Source organism: Cnephaeus nilssonii (genome assembly GCF_951640355.1).
Source record: "Cnephaeus nilssonii genome assembly, chromosome: 21".
Lineage (NCBI taxonomy): Eukaryota > Metazoa > Chordata > Mammalia > Chiroptera > Vespertilionidae > Cnephaeus > Cnephaeus nilssonii.
In genome coordinates this window covers 35,624,350-35,643,604 of record NC_137092.1, presented here as the reverse complement: position 1 = coordinate 35,643,604, position 19,255 = coordinate 35,624,350, and the positions used below count along the sequence as shown (strand labels likewise).

The window sequence follows — 19,255 nt, the reverse complement described above, 5'->3', positions numbered from 1 at the left end:
GAGGACAGCGTGGTCTGCCCAGGACCTCAGCGGCCTCCGGGGCCAGGACGCGCTGGCCGTGTTAGGTGGGGGGACGGGAAGGGAGGTCAGGAGCTGCTCACTGAGCCCATCCCTGGACGCCGGCAGTGCCATCCCCGGGTCCCTCTCTCCCTGCCCGGGACAGGCTGGAAGTCAGCCTGCTGTTTGAGGGCTGGGTCAGGTGACCGCCCGTGGTCCTGGCAGAGGCCTCCGCAGTCACACAAGGCAGAGGCGGGGGATGGAGGTGGCGAAGAGCCTTCCTCTGTGGCATTAAGCAGTTGGAGATTTCAGCCACATTTACAAGTTGGTCTTTCCAGAAACATCCTTTTCTCTGAGAAAAGGGATGTCTCTTTCTGCTCCATCCATGGGTCTCCTGTGCCACTGAAAACTCCAAATGCCGAGGGGCCCCGGGCGCTGCCGGCTTCCTGGCGTCTCGGGGGGCAGCTTTGGCCGGGATCAAGCTCCGGGCACCCGCGCAGCCCACATGTGCTCTCTCCCCTTCCCTGCCCGGCAAGGACGCAGGCTTTTTCCTATGCCTTCAGGACCAGGCCGGGTGGGAGGCCGAGGTGGGACAGCGTCGAGACTCAGCCCTCCAGGGCTCTGTCCCAGCTCGCCCACCAGGAAGGAATGAGCCTCACCACCGTGGGTTTTGTAGTTCCTGCAGTAAAGGAAGGGGCACCTGACACACAGCACTGCCATCTGGAATCGGTTTTAAACTTTGTTTGGGGTGCGGTCCCACGCAGAGCGGGTCCCGTCCACCCGGTGCCTCTGGACAGCGAGAGGCAGCCGCAGCGAGGGAAGCGGTCTCCCCGAGGAGACGCGGGAGCCCTCACCGCCTCCCTCTAACATCTGTGTCTCAGTGACACTCTCCGCGGAGCCAGAGGCCTCCCTGAACGCCTCAGATGTGCTCCCAGGCCCACAAACGCAGGCGCAGCCTGAGCGTGGGTCTCCTCTCCGCGTGTCCCCGTCCCCTCCCCCAGGAGTCCAGCCACAGCGAGGCCTGCCCTTTGCCACTCCACCTCTTCTTTCCCTGCAGGTCAAGTCCACCCCGTAGCTCCAGGGAAACCCACGCTGGCTTCCAAACACAGGCCAGGCCTTTTACACAAACCTGCCTTAAGGGCTAGTGCTGAGTCCTGAGCATCTTCCTGCTGGGATGCAGCCCCAGAGAGGGCCAGTCTCCCGTCAGCTGTGACAGGGTTGAGCTGTCCTCCAATAGGCCAACGTCCTGGCAGGCACCTCTCCTCCCTCAGGCCGGGGGTGGGGGGAGCCGGCGCGGGGGAGAAGAGAGGGAGCAGTTCCCGCTTCTCAGGGCTGTCTGCCTGGCTGCCAGTCAGCTGCTCTACCCCCAGCCTGTGCTACCGACAGAACCTGAACCCCGTGGCTGGAAGGGATGGCGCTACAACAGTGAAAAGTGACTTAACGATCTCGGCATGATCATGTGCCCTACTTCAAAATGCTTTCTCACGGAGGGTTGAGGCCCAAGGGTTTACTCGCCTAACGTTGGAACAAGGCCTCTGGTCTTGCTCCTGAAGCAATGGCTTCGCTTCTGAGTCTCGGCTTAGGCATCAGCAGGCCTCTCCCAGTCCACAGTGTAGAACTCAAAGCACTCACGTACCCCCCTCTCTCTCTTTCGCCCCCTCTTCCTCTTTCCCCCTCCTTCCAAATTCTCTCGTAATCCTAAAATCTGAGCCTCAGCCTAGCTCTGCCTGCTCCCTGGACCACTCCTCGCCTCCTCAGAAGGAGGCCTTTCTGCCCACAGACACATCTCGGAGACCAGGGTGGCGCCCACTCGTCAGGGCGGGGGTGCGTGTTGCTGGTCAGCACGCATTGTCGGCTGCTGCCAAGGGTCCCTCTCTCCCCCTCTGCTGACGAATGTTTCTCTGGACGGTTTTCTCTGCTCCTTTACGCCCACCCCTTGCAACCTGGCTTCTGCTCAGACAGGACGCGGCCCTTTCCCGGGGCTCACGAACACCCCTTTCTCTTTAGCCCCCAAGAGCTGGCTTGACCCGGAGGCCTGGCAACTGGGGATTTTGATGGGACGCAGTTGTTCAAAGACGGCCACGGGGTATCACTAACCCTTATCTCATTTGTTTGAAAATATAGTAGGACCAAGCAGTTAAGGGCCACGCCTAATTTTTTTTTTTTTAATTTAAAAAGAAACTTTTTTTTTTTTTTAAATTGCCTTCTTTTGCAGGAGTTAACCGTTTCTTTCTTTTTTGGGCTGTCTTGTGCTGCTTGTTCTTCACCAAAGTGTACTTCCTTCCCAAGTCCGCCGTGTCTTTCCTTTGCCAAAGGCCACGGTGCGCTCCGGGTTGTTTTGTGGCTTCGCATTTCTGTTTGTTCTCTCCCGTTTACGCCTCTGTGACCGCTCCGTGGCCCCCTGTTTGCTCACCCTCTTTTGTTTATTGCAGACCACCCCTATAATGACTCGTCCTTAAGAAACCACCCTGACATGTACAGTGGTGAGTCGCTGTGGTAACCTTGGGAGTAACCTTGCCTGTCCTAACCAACCCCAGTTTTGCCTAACTTGACTGATACCACGTCATTAACTCGTGCAGAGTGGCAGGTCTGACAGCCGGCCAGGCCGAGGTGCCAAGGTGCCGCCTGCAGAACGCTGCTTGCCAGGAAGACAGCGGCCAGTTTGGGAGTTTGAGGTGGCTGATGTGGTTTGGTCTTCTCCTCCAGGCAGGCCTCCAGTCGGTAAATTCTGCACACGTTGGTCAAACCAGGGGAGGACTTCAAAAGAGCTTCTTGGAGGGTTCAGTAGACACTTAGGCATCGGTGGTAGGTGGGGGGAGGGTAACTGAGGGTGAGGAAGCAGCAGTAAGTCCGGTCCTAGAGTGGTTTAAAGAGCACAGAAAGCCTTGAGTGTGTGTTTTGTTAACTCGTAAGTGTCTGGGTGTGAATTGCCTGCCTTGCGGTCTAGCCATAGCTAGTGGGGATACCATATCACAGGCCCCTGGCCCCTTTAAAATCCACCTGGGAAATAGCGAGAGTCCAGCTCTGAGTTCTGTTTCAAGGTGAATATGGATGAAGTTGTATTGTCCCTGGCCCTCCTCTCTCCTCGGGGAGTGCGCACAAATCCAATGCCCACCCGTCCACACGTTTGCAAGTCACAGAACAGTTTCCGTGAGGCATAACTAACTTCATACAACGGGTTGCTCAAGCTGATTAGTGGAGTAATTGGCTCCTTCCACACCTGGGTTACTCCCACCATGGCTCAAGATGCCCTATTTCCCCAAGCAGCCAGAAGAATCGTCCTTTTCTGCCAAGACAGCTGGCCCCCATCATCAGCCTCCGAAGCTGGGACTGCAGGTCCCCAGGGGGGCGTTGTGGGCTCCACTAGACAGGAAGTGTCTGTATTGTGATGTGCTAATGTAAACAATGAGTGGGGGATGGGAAGAGGGGTAAGAGGCAAAGGCTCTAATTTGGCACCAAGCAGCTAGAGCCACACTGAGATCCTGCCAAGGAGATTTACTGCCTGAGGAAGCAGGGGATCTTCGCTGGATTCTGGGTGTTATTTGTTTTCTAAACGATGGGGCCACCACCACGGTGTCCAGAGCCCCAGCGCACTGGTGTGGAATGTGCCTTTTTCTAAATTGGATTTCGGGTAATCTATTGTAGAAGTATTCTTAAAGCTGGAGAACTTCAGAACCAGACGGTCCCTTAGAGACCGTCTGGTCCCAGCTCCTCGCTTTATGGAAGATAAACAGTTCAGGGCATAAGCATATGGAGTTGTTTTATCAATGGAGTTGTTTTATCAATGGCGTAGGCTTGGGTGATTCCAGCCGCTTAAACCAGTTTAGTATTACACGTGAATGAGTGGGAGTTGTAAAAACCAAGGGCTATGAAAACAAGCAAAACTCACAAGTACTCACATTGTTACCAGAGAGGGACCAAGCCCAGAACAGGTCTGCCTGAGGCCGGCCTGTGGTGTGTGGGTTCTTGACTTCACAACACGAGTCCAGGTGATTCTTTTTTTTTTTTTTTTTTTAAAGAATCGTTTATTGATTTTTAGAGGGAAAGGAAAAGAGAGAGAAACTTGATGTGAGAGTACAACATCGCTGGGCTGGCTCCTGCACGCCCCCTACCAGGGATTGAGCCCAGGAATGTGCCCTTGGCTGGGAATCGCACCTACGAGGGATGACACACAACCAACTAAACCACATCGGCCAGGGCAGAGTCCAGGTGGTTTTGAGCTGGGGTCAGTGGAACAGGAAGGGCTAGGATAGAAGAAGCTACAGACGAAATTCTAGGCCGGGCTGCTGTGTCTCTCTAGAAATGTTATAGGAAAGAAGTGCCTATGCTCCAGTGTGCCAGCTCACTGGAGAGTCAGAGAAAAGGGGACCTTGGAGACAGATTCAGGGGGTTAACCTGGGACGAGCTGCCGCTGCTCCTTGCTCCCCTGGTTGCAAGTCTCGCTGGAGTTTAAGAGAAAGATAATCCACTCAAAAAGGAGATTCAACTGAGCACTGGCTTCTTTGTCTTGAGGGGTTTTATCTGCTTTCTGAAGGCAGGGATTTTAGGGGAGGTCTCAGGAGGAGGATCGCAGTAGAATATTCATCACCTTCCCAGATGTGTCCTTTCAGGGCCGTGGTCTTCGTTGACTGATGGACACCAGGGAAGGGATCGTTAGTCATTGCAGCTGGGCCTGGCATCGCCACCTGGTCTAGCTGCCTTTCTGGGCCTGGAGCTGAAATACAACTGAGGCCTCAATGCTTTCTCTAGGGAGGAAAGGTCAGGACATCCAAACAGCATGGCCAGCGATATGCCAGGGGAGGAAAGGGGCTGAGGTTCAGCACCAGTTTTGCCTGTTGCCAGTTTTGCTTTCTGCCCTGGTGACCATCTCTATCTGACTGTAAATTGCTCGACCAGTTTGTCCAGCTGTTGGTCTCAGTTTCCCCATTCCACTCACCAAGGAATTTTCCTGGCTTCTTACTATCCTGCCTCAACATGAGAGGGACCCCTTCTCTTGAAGTCAAGGGAGAATGGCTGACCAAGCATGACGGCAGCTAGGAAGGTTGTAAAGTCAAACTGAGGCCCGGGCTGAACAAAGGACAGCTGTGTTGGATGCTTCTAGAAAGAAAGAGAAAGTGAAAAGAAAGGAAAGGAGATAAGGCTCTTCCTGAGTGCAGAGGCCTGGCAGAGAGACTGTGCGGTGAAGAATGTCCAGTGCATTGCTGTGTTTGGCTGTGAAACATGGCAGGTCCCTTTTGTAGCAGTGGGGCCACCTACCCACCCCCATCATTACATTCCGTTCTAGTGATTTCTGCAGTGGTTTGGTATCCTCTGAATGTATGCCAGATGCCCCCTGACTTGCCCAGACCAGGAGACGAGGAAGATGAGAGTGTGCACGCTGAAGTAGACTGCCATGAGTTAAACTCGGGCTCCGGGATGCACCATTGATTGACACAGGGCAAGTCATTTAGTGTGTCAGACCTTTTCATCTGCAAAATGGGTCTATTACCTGCCCCATCCTTTTGTTGTGAAGATTAAATAGGGTTACATGCATGTGGTTCCTGGCATGGTGTCAGACACACCAGTGATATTGAAGGGAATGGTTTAGTATTGACTGTCTGAAGTATAACTGTCCTACGCTTCTGACATGAGGAAGAACTCCGAGTGCTTGAAGGCAAGCCAAGGGGAGGAAGGTAGGCACAGTCATGGGAAGAAAGGACTGTGGAGGGAGAAGCTTCAGGGCAGGATGTAAAGACAAAAGCTGTTCGGATCTCAGTGGTGCTCAGAGCTGGGGAAGAAAAAGCCCTCACTGCTGCCTGAGAGGTTGGGGTTAGACTTGCAAAGGGACTTCCTGGCAGTGGGAGAAGCAGATGTTACCGGATATGGAGTTTTCTTGTCCTCTGGGTGGTTGGTCAGCTGTTCCTAGAGCCAGAGAGTGGGTGAGATGCCAGGGATCCAGCCCACAAGTCCTCAATTCTGAGAACTGAAAGCAGCAAACCGAGGACCCGGCTGCCCCGAAAGCTGCTTTTGGCAAAGGTTCTTGGGTACATCTGACCCATTGAACTCTCTTCTGCTAACAGACAGCCCTTGACAGAGGGGAGCAGCTCGGGTGTTCCGCAGCCTCGACCTTGCCTCTTGCAGGAGACAATGCAGGCATTTTTTGTTGGCCCTCTGAAGTCACGGTGTTTGAGGCAGGGCCATCGCCTAATGTCCCCGGCTGACCAGGTTCCTCTGGAAACCCGTGTGCCCACTCGTGAGCCACCATTGTGAGAGCAGGAGAGCAGAGACTGCCCTTGGGCTAAAGGTCAGATGGGCCCACGTGGGAGATCTTCCTAAATGGGCTTCTGGGTTCTGAATTCGATCAGGTATTGGGTCTACCCAGCCCTGAAAATCAGGGAGCGTAAGGGAAGCATCATCAGCTGGACAGGGGTCCCCGCCTCCGTGGTGAAAGAGGGTGTCCTATGTCACCCTTGGAAACTGTCATCTTCCATTAGCGTCTCGTAGCGTGTCATGCAGTAAGCACCTTTGTCTCAGAGATTCTTCCTGGGTCTACTTCTCCAGCAGCTGGATTATCTTTTATCCATTTTTTTAAAAAAATCCTCGCCCGAGGAACTATTTTTATTATTTTTTAGAGAGAGAGAGAAAAACATCAGTGTGAGAGAGAAACATCGATTGGTTGCCTCCTAGATGTGCCCTAACCAGGAATCGAACCCACAACCTTTTGGTGTACGGGACAAAGCTCCAACCGACTGAGCCACCTGGCCAGGGCCAGTGCTTCACAAATTTGTACGTAAACCCCTCCTGCTGCAGCTGACCCCATCTCTTCACAACCTCCCCTGGGGTCCAGCCTTCTTGTCCCGTATGATATCACGTGTCACCCTGACGCCTCGTCAAGCTTTTCGTGGCCTTAAGAATCCAGCTGAGATGCCTTTGGAGCCTCTTAGTTCCCAGCCCAGCTTCTTTCCCCGCTCGGCCCTGAGTGTACTTACTAGTCACCGAGGAGAGGTGGCATCTTACCTGAGACAGTGGGAACAATATCTGAGGAAAACATATTGGAAGAGGCTCATCACCAAAACTAAGACGAAAACACCTTCCTCCTTCACCTCTTTTGCCCTTGAATTTTGTTTTTCTTTGAACATAAAACATATTCCCAAAGCTGTAGGGATAAGTGAGGTGTCCACCTTTACAGAGAGAGGCAGTATAGAGCAGATGTCAGAACAAAAGCTTTGGTGCTAAATGGTCCAGGATCCAAAACATAACTGCTTGTGACCTTGGCAAGTCTGTTGACTTTGCTGAGCCTCGGTTTTCTCTGCTGAAAATGGGGGGTGATGTCCCCAGGTGTGTTGGGAGGATTGACCACGATGATGTAGATGGAGGTGCTGGCACAGCGCTTGGTCCATGTGAAGGCTCATCCAGTGGCGGCCCCAGTGATTACCTCTGACTTCTAGGATGCTCTTCCCTATATTGTTGAGCGTTGGCTTATTTCCCAGTAGCTTCTGCTCTTTTAGGATAATTCTGTGGTTGCTAGCCCACATCTTACACATGAAGTATTGCTATAACCTTCGTTTTTAATCTTCACCCAAGGACATGTTCAGAGAGAGAGAGAGAGAGAGAGAGAGAGAGAGAGAGAGAGAGAGAGAGAGAGAAACATTGATCGGTTGCCTTCCGTATGCTCCCCAACTGGGGATCAAACCTGCAACCCAGGTATGTGCCCTGACCAGGAATCAAACCGGCAAACCTTTGGTGTCTGGGATGACGCTCAACTAACTGAGCCCCTCTAGCCGGGCACTGTCACCTTTTATAGTCACAGCTGCAGCGTGTCAAGACACCCACAGCGGAACTCTGCTCTCTCCTCCTCCTTCCCACACTTAATGCTTTGCTGGTCATGTGTGCTTGTGGTGCTGTGTGTGGTGGTGTGACTTACATGTCCACAGGGTCACAGGTTGGTTTCTGCAGATGGTGTCCCTGCAGGAAGGAGTATGCCCACTGAGCTGGGACCTCTTCTACGTAATCCTAAGGTTCCTGACGCCAGAGCCTCCTGCTTGAACTCCCCCTCTCCTCGTGGTGCCCTTGGCCTTGTGTTGTCTGTTTTGGTGATCCCATGACGATGGGTGGGAGGAAGCTGCTGCTTTGGTATCAGGCTTCCTTGGTACCGAGAGCTGGATGCTACACGAGTTATAGATAGAGGGACGGTAACCAATTAACCACATAATGGATTAACCCCTTCAATAGCCACTGTGGTAAATGTGTGTGCTGGGTGGACAGATGAGGACATCTACAGGGGGAGAAATAACATGGCGGGGGGTCGCTTGCTGCCTTCTTTTTGTTCTCTTCTCCCCTTGAATGCATTCATCCCACCGGTGTTTACTGAGCACTTGCTGTATGCCATGTGCTGTTCCAGCGGCCTAACTACCTTTGCATGCGTGTCATCATTTCTCCCCCTGACAAAGGCGCAAACTCTACGAAATGGCTAATGGAGAGGAGCTGAGTGCCCCTGGGACTAGACTCTGCTGATCCAGCCAGGCACCAGCTAGTCCAGCAAGCTCCTTTAGGAGGCCCCAGGGTCAGAGAGTGCCGCGGCCACGCTGTCCTCTCTCTGCCAGCCTCCATTCACAGGCTCCGCCCAGGAAAACGCCTTTGTTCCCTGTGCGGGCACTCTGAGGGCTCCCAGCTCCTGGCAGCTCTGCCCTCCTCCCACCTCTCCCCTGTCCGCTGAGTCGGAGACCCAGTAAGCCCATGAGTAGGCTCACGTGTATGTCTGTCTGTACACCTTTGGGCACAGGCGCCTCTTCAGGCCTCCCGTGCTTTGGGCTCCTGGTTGGAAACTCCCGGTTCCTCTTCCTTCCATCATATCCATCTAACAGAACTACACAGAGCCCTGAGGGAGCCCTGAGCTCAGGCGGGCGGGCTCCACTCTGCTGGGGTGTGCCCAGGCTCGCCCGACCCCTCCCACTGGGAAACGGCCACCCTGACAGTGTCCGTCTCTGCGGGCCACCTGGCTTCACACCTGTGCACGTCATTAACTTCACAGCCTGTGGCTGCTCCGGCTCCTTGAATTGCAGATCATCTCCCCTGGCACCTCACATACAATCCACACCCTCCTGCCCGCCCCCCTCCCACTTCCGAAGTCATTAGTGACGCAGACGCAGACGCAGCCGAATGGTCTTGGCCCCAGAAGTGATTTCCTGTCATCTCTGCTCATTAATTCTCCCCATGTCTTTGCTAACCCATGAGTAACGCTCCCCGCATCTCTGACTGTTCATCGGGGTCTCGTGGCTTCATCTCAGCTTCCTGTCTCCGGGGTCCCCAAGAGCAGCTTGTCTGCCCTGTGGCCCCAATGTGTGTGCCTTCCCCTTTCTCCCACTGCTGCTGAGATGCCCCCCGCCCCAGGGTCCACCCCACTGGCCTCTGGGGTCCCAACACAAGATGCTCAGGGAACAAACCACTCGCAGCTCAGGCGGCCCCACCCCCTTTCCAGGGAACGGGGAGGGAAGCGGCTCCTCTTGGCAGGTCCTTTCAGAAGCAGAGCTGCTCACACATGTGCCCGAGGGGGCCCAGGAGCCCCGAGCTTCCTAACTCACTCTCTTAATGATGCCCAGCCCTCGGGTGGTTTCGGCTGGGAGGGTGCGGGCCCTGGGGCCTCTGAGGGAAGGGGACAGCCAGGCGAGATGACATCTCTTCCTAGCCTGACAGCCTTGGCCTATCTGGGCCAGCCCCCAGGGCAGGAGGCTCACCAGCTTGTTCTGTCCTATTTCAGCCCGAGGAGTTGCAGAAAGAACGCCCAGCTTCATGTACCCGCAGGGCACCGCGAGCAGTCAGATGGTGCTGCGCGGCATGGACCTGCTGCTGGAGTGCATCGCCTCCGGGGTGTACGTACCACTTCACCCCACTTCTGGCCGCCCTCCTCAGGAGGCTGCGGGGGGGAGCTTGTGCGTGCTCTGTCTGCCACGTTTCGGGGTACAGACAGAGAAGCAGACAGCCCTCCATCCCATTCTGGCCATCTCTCTTTGGATAGCGAGGAAAGGAGGCGGGCGGGCATGCTGTGCAGGTTAGAATCTCTGTGGCCTTAGACACGTCCCGCAGATGCTCTGCGCTGAGCCGCCCTCTGTATGAGAACAGCTGTTGGAGGACAGGTATCCCTAGGCCCACGTACCTTTAAGGACCCCTGGGCTCCATAGAAGAATTGCAGAGCCACGGTTTATAATAAATCCCTCTTTCCTGCCTGGTCCCTCTCCTAGCCCAACACCAGACATCGCGTGGTACAAGAAAGGTGGGGACCTCCCGGCGGACAAGGCCAAGTTTGAGAACTTCAACAAGGCGCTGCGCATCAGCAGCGTGTCTGAGGAAGACTCGGGGGAGTACTTCTGCCTGGCCTCCAACAAGATGGGCAGCATCCGGCACACGATCTCGGTGAGAGTAAAGGGTACGTTGTGTGTATTTCTCATTATGATGGTTTTGCCAGCCCTACACGCCACGACCGCCCTTCCCTCCGAGGGTGGCTGGGGCAGGGTGAGTGGGGGGAAACTCAACACACTGGTTCGGTGGCAATAGTGACCTCTCAGGGATTGTCACCCTGGAAGTGAGAGTGTGTGTGTGTGTGTGTGTGTGTGTGTGTGTGTGTGTGGTGGGTATTGAGGGAAGATCTGACTATCGCACAACTCTCCCTGGTGCTCCCTCTGCAGGTGAATGTCATGGTCTGTTTGATTCACCCCCAGAGCCTTCTCCTTATTCGTTTTGCATTCCTGTTCACCGTGTGTCCTCTTCCCCCTGTGCTGTCTGTGTACCGTGCTTGTTTCTTTCTAAATATGGGGAGTCATCATGGCCCACACTGTTTTTTTAAAAGCCACGCCCCTCCCGTACAAGCGTAGCTGGCCCACCTGAGCGCGAGTAAACAACAGAACACGTGCCTCTGTGGATCCCAGCCACGGGTGCCGGGGGACACCAGTCACTTCTCACCGGGCCGGACGGGTGACTGGGGTGATGAAGTCTGATCCCACAGTGCAAGAACTTGCTTAGCACACACTCAGTTGAACTTGTGACCTTGGTTTCAGCACTCCACTCAGACCAGAGGTTCTTAATCTTTTAGGGGGTATCAAGAGCTTTGGTACAAAGAACCTTGTTCTCAGAAAAATCCACATATAGTTATATATATAGAATGCTGCAACGACCAGAATGACTGGATGTTTTGACGCACACTGTGACCCCGATCAGCCCCCCCAACCCCAAGCAGCCCCCACACATCCCAATCAGGGGTGGAGTGGGCTAGCCGGACCCCACCCGTGCATGAATTCATGCACCAGGTCTCTAGTATCCATATATTTGTGAAGTTTTCCAAACAGTTGAAAGGGGTGGCCGGCTATGAGCTTCTGCTCTAACCAAAGCTCAGTGCCTAAGAGAGTGAGTGTAAGTAGCAGGCCTTTCCTGAAAGGTCTCATCTTGCAGCAGCAACAACAGAAACCCAGAGGGGCCAACCCAGTGCCCGCCTTCCCACCATCCCTGGCTGGGCCGTTGGGTGCCCATCATGAACACCAGGACCTCTTACAGCGTTTGCCCCCATAGCCTCCCCTGAGGATTCCGATTCAGTGGGTCTGAGATGGGCCCTGGCATCCGTGTTGGTTAAAAGCTCTTCAGGAGACGCTCATGAGCAGCCCCAGTTTGGAACTCCTGTTCTGTGAACTCGAAATAGGCAGGTCGGCCTCTCTGGCGTTGAGCCGGCCAAAGGCAGGCTGGACTGAGCCATCCGTGAGGATGAGCCCGGGGCGGGCGCTGCGGGGCTGGGCTGGCGCTCAGAGGCTCCTGTCTTCCTAGAGGAAGCCCGTCTGCACCATCTAACTCCTGCCGGTGCTGCCCTTGTCTTCCAGCTGCTCCCTACTGGCTGGACGAGCCCAAGAACCTTATCCTGGCTCCTGGCGAGGATGGGAGGCTGGTGTGTCGAGCCAATGGGAACCCGAAGCCCACTGTCCAGTGGATGGTGAATGGGGAACCTCTGCAATGTGAGTAACTAGCCATCGTCTCCCCTGACTGCTCTGTCTGCCAGCAAAGGCTCCTGATCTTGTCCCTGTGGTGCCCCTGGTTGTTCCAGAAGTGAGGGAGCAGCCACCGCTTCGGACACCTCCAGAGGCAGGAACCCTGCCTCGTGTCTGCGTGAGAGGGCAGGAGCCTGGGGTTCTCTCTGTGTTGAGGGCATTTCTGCTCCCTTGGGGTTTTCATCAACCTCTGCTCTGTGCCCTTAACAACTACAGAGCTCAGTTCAAGGTTTGGGGTCTGCGGCTGCACCTCCTGAGAGTCTGGGCTCTGAGTGATGTCTGGAGCTCGGGAGATAGAGTAGAGCTCAGTAACCCTTTGTGGTTGGCTGCCCGGGTCCGCTTTCTGCTGAGGGCAAACCAGGAGGCAGGGTGGCGGGACAATGTGAACGATCTGGTCGGATATGAGAAAGCACCTCCCCAGGAGAACAGATGCGCCCATGCAGGGTTCAGTGTACACAGACTCTGGGGAGAGGTCATCCTGCCTAGATGGCTGGAGTAGGGGAGTCCAAGGCCCCTTCCGGCCAGAGGGCTTGGTCAAGATTTCCCATCATTCTCTCCAGGTGCATTTACTTTTTTAAATGCCCTGTCATTACTTTCTCTAAGGCAGCAAACTTTCTAATGCCGCGACCCTTTAATACAGTTCCTCATGTTGTGGTGACCCCCAACCATAAAATTATTTTCGTTGCTACTTCATGACTGTAATTTTGCTACTGTTTATGAATCGTAATGTAAAGATCTGTGTTTTCCGATGGTCTTAGGCGACCCTGCTCGCGGTTCTCAACCTGTGGGTCGCGAACCGCTGCTGTAGAGCACCCGTCACTTACGGGGAGTGACTGAAGGAAAGGTGGGTCCATGAGAATTGCCAGGCAAGGCGTTCAAGTCGCCGGCATTGCCTGCCTCGGGCCTTTTTGCTGAGTGGGGAAGGGTGATAAGGATGCTGACCTTGACTTCACTTACCGCCTGCTGATCCCCCAGTTCCGGCTCAGACTCGCTATCTGTGGAGTGGCGCCCACGGGCCAGACCCTGGGTCCTCCTCGGCCGACTGCCACGGTCGGTCTGAGCGATCCCGGATGAGTTCACGGATCGAGGAAGCCAAGTCCTCTGGCCCAGTCCAGAAATCTCACAGGCGAACGGCGCCTTCTGGTGATGAAAGATGAGAAAAGCGGCAGGTCTCACATTTCTAGGAAACGTGTGTATTGTACAGCCTGTTACCTTTCTCTTCTCCTGACCCTCCTAGACAGGGGAGCGGTGGGAGTACCTCCTCCCCGTTTGGCAGGTGAAGGAATGAGGCCCAGAAAGACTGCATTTGCCCCAGATTCCCAGCCGGATGCACATGGAATGTTCCCTCTGCGCGTGGGAAACCTTGCCTGGGACCGGGGGTAGCTTTGGCGGACAGAAGGACTGTGCGGTCTTCAGCAGGAGTAACGTGGTGAATGTCTGCAGAAAGCTCTGCTCTGAGGATGGGCAAGTGGCAGGCCTACCCGGTTCCTTAGTGCTTCGTCCTTTTCCGAACAGACTGAAGTGTATGCTCATTGGATTAAAATATTAACAACAGTGATCATCAGTATGGGCGGGGCCCTCTGCCAGCGACTTGACACCTGCCTAAAAGCTCAGGTGGTCCTCGTAAAAGCCCCACAAGGTGGTAGTTAGCCCCCTTCTGCCGACAAGGAAACGGATGCTGCAGGAATCTGGTTAGAATTCAGACCCCTTTCTGTTGCCACAGCTTATGCGTCAAGCCCCACCTGCCCAGCTGCTACGCAGGGTGAGCAGGCATTCATATCCCCGTTGGACAGGCTGAGAAATAAACTCCAGAAGGTTCGATGATGGGCCCCACGTCACCCAGCCACGCAGTGATGGGGCCGGAGCGGGGTCTCCTGCGACCCTTCCAGCGCTGCTGCCTCCGTGACACCCAGTCGTGCTGGGGAGCCCCGCGCCGAGCCCCAGGCTCCCCTCGCCTGCCCTCCCCCGTTTCTCACAAGAGGCATCTTTCCTCTCTGTAGCGGCACCACCCAACCCAAACCGCGAGGTGGCCGGGGACACCATCATCTTCCGGGACACGCAGATCAGCAGCAGGGCCGTGTACCAGTGCAACACCTCCAACGAGCACGGCTACCTGCTGGCCAACGCCTTCGTCAGCGTGCTGGGTGCGTGTCCCCGTCCCCCCCACCCCCACCCCCCGCGCCCCTGCAGTGCCGCTTCTCCGGGTGGTCATTGTCACGCGTGGGCTCACGTTCCTCTCCGGAGACCGGCCAGGCTGGCGGGGGAAACGTGGAGACTGCAGATGAGATGTGTGGGGAGGAGGGAGGGCTTAAAACCCACAGAGCCAGGTGTGCAGCCAGAGTGACTTCCCTGCCGGAAGTCAGCCTTGGTCCCTCCTTCCCCTGGTGTCACCCAGCGGGCCTGTCTCTGTCTCGTCTCCTTGGGGTGTCCATGCTGACCCTCCTGGGGTCTCAGCGGGTCGCAGAGCCGGAGTGGTTCTGAGATGTTAGCAGCACTCCCGGGGCAGGGCGGGGCGGTGGGAGGGGCAGGTGCAGAGCCTGCTGGATAATTTGGGGACAGACACCGTGGGCAGAAGCTGGATTGGAAAGAGGGTAGGTCGGGAACGGAAAAGCTCCCTCCTCCCTCGCCTACCCCTTCGAGGCTTTCTAGAGGAGCCACGTGGGGAGGGGCAGGGCTGGCGCTTGGAAAGCTGCTGTTCAGAGGGAGCACGGAGAGATGAGACCAGCGGGAAAGGGATGGGAGAGTGAGACCCCCACCCAAGACCCCTTGTCTGGGACTTGCAGACGTGCCGCCTCGCATGATGTCGCCACGGAACCAGCTCATTCGGGTGATCCTGTACAACCGCACACGGCTGGACTGCCCCTTCTTCGGGTCCCCCATCCCCACACTCCGATGGTAAGTCCCAGGAGCCCAGGCCTCCCCGGCAGGGGCCATCTGTCTCACCCTTTGTCATCCCCATCTGCCCATAACAAGTATTGAGCAAGGCCTGGGCACCTTAAAGGGGCAACGCGGGGAGAAAGTTGGCAGATCAGCTGGGTCAACCCCCGTGTTGTGCACAGAAGGACACCGAGGCCCGGGGAGGGGCAGACACTTGCCGGGGGCCACTCCGTGGCTGGAGGCGGACCCTGCAGGATGAGGGCTCCGGGTTCCCAGCGTGGGGCTCCTCCCACTGCCCACACCGTCTCTCTCGCGTGGTTGGCCCGCGCCCCGGGGCCAGTCCTTTCTCAGTGTGTGGTGTGTTCTGCTGCTGTGTTGTGAGGTTTAAGAATGGGCAAGGGAGCAACCTGGATGGTGGCAACTACCACGTCTACGAGAACGGCAGCCTGGAGATCAAGATGATCCGCAAAGAGGACCAAGGCATCTACACCTGTGTCGCCACCAACATCCTGGGCAAAGCCGAAAACCAGGTCCGCCTGGAGGTCAAAGGTAAAGAAGGGGGTTGGTAGGTGGAGGGTGGGGGGCGGGGGGTGGAGCTGGGGAAGGAAGCTGTCCTCTCCAGGTTAGCCACGTGTGTTTTGCACTTTGGAAATGCACACGCCTAATGCTTGATCCCTAGCGGGACACTCCCAGTGGGGCTGGCCTGGGTGCTGGGACACGGAGTCCTGTTCGCCTGGTCCCTATGGCATTAGGAAGGAAAGCCTACCCACCTGACTTCCACCGCCACCCCAGGAATTGCATCTGATCTTCCCGAGTCAGACAGAGAGGATTTGGGGTGGTTTACTATTGGGGATCACCCACACCAGGCTTCCCCCGTTCATGCAATGGGAGACTGTTTCTGCCACCTCCCTTGATGGGTCTAACCTTGAGGTCGTGCATGTCACACTGGGTCCATGCTGGGATGCGGGGCAGAGAGCGTGTCAGCGCCGAGCACCTGGGTTTCTCCGCAGACCCCACCCGGATCTTCCGGATTCCTGAGGACCAGGTTGTCAAACGGGGCACCACCGTGCAGCTGGAGTGTCGGGTCAAGCACGACCCCTCCCTGAAGCTCACGGTCTCCTGGCTGAAGGACGACCAGCCGCTCTACATCGGGAACAGGTCTCCGCTCCGCCCTAGCCCTTCCTGGTGCTGGTCTGGGGCCCTTTCCTTTCCCTTCTCGGGGCCCTGCAGAACCCAGGGGTAGGGAGCCTGTGTCCCGCCTGTCCCCGAGGAGCTGCCGAGTTGGGCAGGATGGCCTCAGGGGAGACCCCCACCCTGCACCCTCTCCCTCTCTCTTTTCAGCTCTCTGCTTCCCTTTCCTTCTCCTCTCTTTCCAACTCCTTTCTCTCTTCACTTTTCTCCCCTCGCTCCTTCTCTTTTCCTCTTCCTTTATTGTGACTCCTCCCCTCCTCCTCTTCTGCATCACAGCCAGGGGCCCCCCACTCCCCCCAGCTTCCGCCCTGCCCGCAGCGCCCCTGTTCTCCAGCAGAGGGCAGGGTTGGCCCGAGCCCACTAGGACCACTGGGATGCTTTTCCTAGCCCCAAGCCTGCCCCCTTCCTGGTACCAAATTCGGATTTAATGGGTGTTGGGGAGGGCTGGCACCAGCAGTGTCTACACCTGCCCGCGGGTGTCTCTGTTGTGCAGTCAAGGTCCGAGCCTCCCTCCGCAGGGCCCTTTGCTGCACCTTCTTTCACCTCAGGGCCCTGAGGTTGCCTTAGGCACCAGCTGTTTCCAAGGACCACCTGGTTTTTTGTGGGGGTACCCCTCCCCCTCCCCGAGGGCAGGCACATCCTGGCACTCACTTGCTGCTCACGCCTGCCTGCTCTTTGGTGCCCGCCCTCTATGGGAGACAGTTCAGAGGAGCCTGGCACCCGGCTAAGCCCGGGTGCAGAGACCAGTCTGGGCTGGAGACAGAGCTGGAGAATGGGGAGGGGAGGGGTCTCCAACTGCCTTTTGGGGGTGGGTCTAAGTTGGGAGGGAGCGCAGCACAGGAAGGCACAGAGAGCAGGTGTCGTTTGAGGACTGAGCACGGCTCAGGGCCACGTCGGCCTCTCCCGTGTTCCTTCTCCCCTTTATTGAGCACCGTAAGTGCTGGTGAGCACCCTGTCTCTCCCGGGCATCGCGATGGGGCTCATGTCCCCCAGGAGGGGCTGTGGCTGCCCAGCCCAGCCTGGGGATCCCCTCCCCCTCTGACTCGCCCCCCATCCAGGGAGAAAGCAGCAGGCGATGCCTGGCACTCCCCTTGTCTCTCCCATTTCCCCGACTCGCCCTCCTCCCAACCCTCGGTGCCTTTGCAGGATGAAGAAGGAGGACGACTCCCTGACCATCTTCGGTGTGGCCGAGCGGGACCAGGGCAGCTACACGTGCGTCGCCAGCACGGAGCTGGACCAAGACCGGGCCAAGGCCTACCTCACCGTGCTAGGTAACTGCCGCTGCCCGTGGCACTGACCTCCTCGCCCTTCCTGCAGCCGCAGAGGCCGGGGGCCGGCACAGTTCTGTGGTCCGCGAGCCCGCCAGCTGTGGCAGTCTCCTGCCCTTTGACCTAAGGGTTAGGGGCTGCTCCTTTCGAGAGAAGCTGTGTTCGATGACTTGCCTCCTAAGTAGAGCTATTAACTCCCGGTGTTCTCACCCGAATGAGAGCGGGAAGGTGGACAGGGGTTCCTGTGGGGGTCATTCTCACCAACTTTACAGCTAACTCTAAACCACTAAGTTCATTAAAACGATCCATCATTGAAGCAAGACTGAACTTTGTGTTTGTCCTTCCAACACCTCTGCTGGCCTTCCTCCCTCCCCGCTTCCCCATGGGGTTTCACAGGGCGCTGTGCACTCAGCGGGGTGACCCCACCTCGTCCAGGCCGCGCTGGACATACGAAGCCATCCCAAACCTGGGGAGGGGGCCGGTCCCGTCCAGGGAGGCAAAGTGCCCGTTGTCCCTCATCACCTCTGTCCTCTCTCTGGGCCCCACTGCCTTTACTCTTAGTGCACTCTTGTCCCTTCCCCAGTGGAGGCACACGGGCCCAGGAGATGGGGCTCAGGTGATGGTGACCCTGGGACAGGAGGGAGATGGAGCTCGGGTGATGGTGGCCCTGAGACAGGAGGGAGATGGGGCCCTGGGACAGGAAGGAGGTGATGGTGGCCCTGGGACAGGAGGGAGATGGGGCCCAGGGTGATGGTGGCCCTGGGACAGGAGGGAGATGGGGCCCAGGGTGATGGTGGCCCTGGGACAGGAGGGAGATGGGGCCCAGGGTGATGGTGGCCCTGGGACAGGAGGGAGATGGGGCCCAGGGTGATGGTGGCCCTGGGACAGGAGGGAGATGGGGCCCAGGGTGGTGGTGGCCCTGGGACAGGAGGGAGATGGGGCCCAGGGTGATGGTGGCCCTGGGACAGGAGGGAGATGGGGCCCAGGGTGGTGGTGGCCCTGGGACAGGAGGGAGATGGGGCCCAGGGTGATGGTAGCCCTGGGACAGGAGGGCGATGGGGCCCAGGGTGATGGGGGCCCAGGGACAGGAGGTAGGAAGCCTGCTGGGCTCCTGTCGCGTCCATTCCTGGAACTTCTTGACCAGGGTGATGGTGGCCCTGGGACAGGAGGGAGATGGGGCCCAGGGTGATGGTGGCCCTGGGACAGGAGGGAGATGGGGCCCAGGGTGATGGTGGCCCTGGGACAGGAGGGAGATGGGGCCCAGGGTGATGGTGGCTTTGGGACAGGAGGGCGATGGGGCCCAGGGTGATGGGGGCCCAGGGACAGGAGGTAGGAAGCCTGCTGGGCTCCTGTCGCGTCCATTCCTGGAACTTCTTGACCAGGGTGATGGTGGCCCTGGGACAGGAGGGTGATGGTGGCTTTGGGACAGGAGGGAGATGGGGCCCTGGGACAGGAGGGTGATGGGGCCCTGGGACAGGAGGGAGATGGGGCCCAGGGTGATGGTGGCCCTGGGACAGGAGGGAGATGGGGCCCTGGGACAGGAGGGAGATGGGGCCCCAGGAGCCTCTAGGAGTGAGGGCTCTGTGGAAGGAGGGGAAGCCGTGGGGAAACAGGTTGCAGGGGCAGCTCTCCCAGCCTCGGCTGCCTGTTCCCACGCTTTTGGAACACCTCTAACCCCAGATAACCAGCTAACCGGGTTAACCGTCTTACCTTTGCAGCTGATCAGACCACTCCAACTAACCGTTTGGCTGCCCTCCCCAAAGGTAATTCATACTAATCGGGACCCTCGCCAAGCCCTCGCTAGGCCGGGGAGGGTGGGGTCTCAGAGGAGAGCAGCCCAGGAGGTGCTGGGTGAGCGGTGCGTCATCCCCACGCCCTGCCCAATCCGCTCCCTCCCTGAGCTTCACAGCCCTGGCT

General features: G+C 57.2%; 1 protein-coding gene across 9 annotated transcripts in view; it reads left to right on the top strand.

Annotated features, from left to right (window-relative positions):
• Positions 1-19,255, top strand: part of NFASC (neurofascin) — a 185,485-nt gene that overhangs the window by 121,394 nt on the left and 44,836 nt on the right. For 6 of the 9 annotated variants that reach the window (XM_079761560.1, XM_079761557.1, XM_079761558.1 and 3 more), the window contains 9 exons: positions 9,734-9,845; positions 10,215-10,399; positions 11,838-11,969; positions 14,003-14,146; positions 14,786-14,897; positions 15,262-15,428; positions 15,890-16,037; positions 17,217-17,341; positions 19,057-19,101. In XM_079761560.1, coding sequence (XP_079617686.1) covers positions 9,734-9,845; positions 10,215-10,399; positions 11,838-11,969; positions 14,003-14,146; positions 14,786-14,897; positions 15,262-15,428; positions 15,890-16,037; positions 17,217-17,341; positions 19,057-19,101 — 1,170 coding nt within the window. Of the gene's footprint in view, positions 1-9,733; positions 9,846-10,214; positions 10,400-11,837; positions 11,970-14,002; positions 14,147-14,785; positions 14,898-15,261; positions 15,429-15,889; positions 16,038-17,216; positions 17,617-19,056; positions 19,102-19,255 lie in introns of those variants that run through there. The other 3 variants (XM_079761562.1, XM_079761561.1, XM_079761563.1) reach the window with 2 other exon arrangements.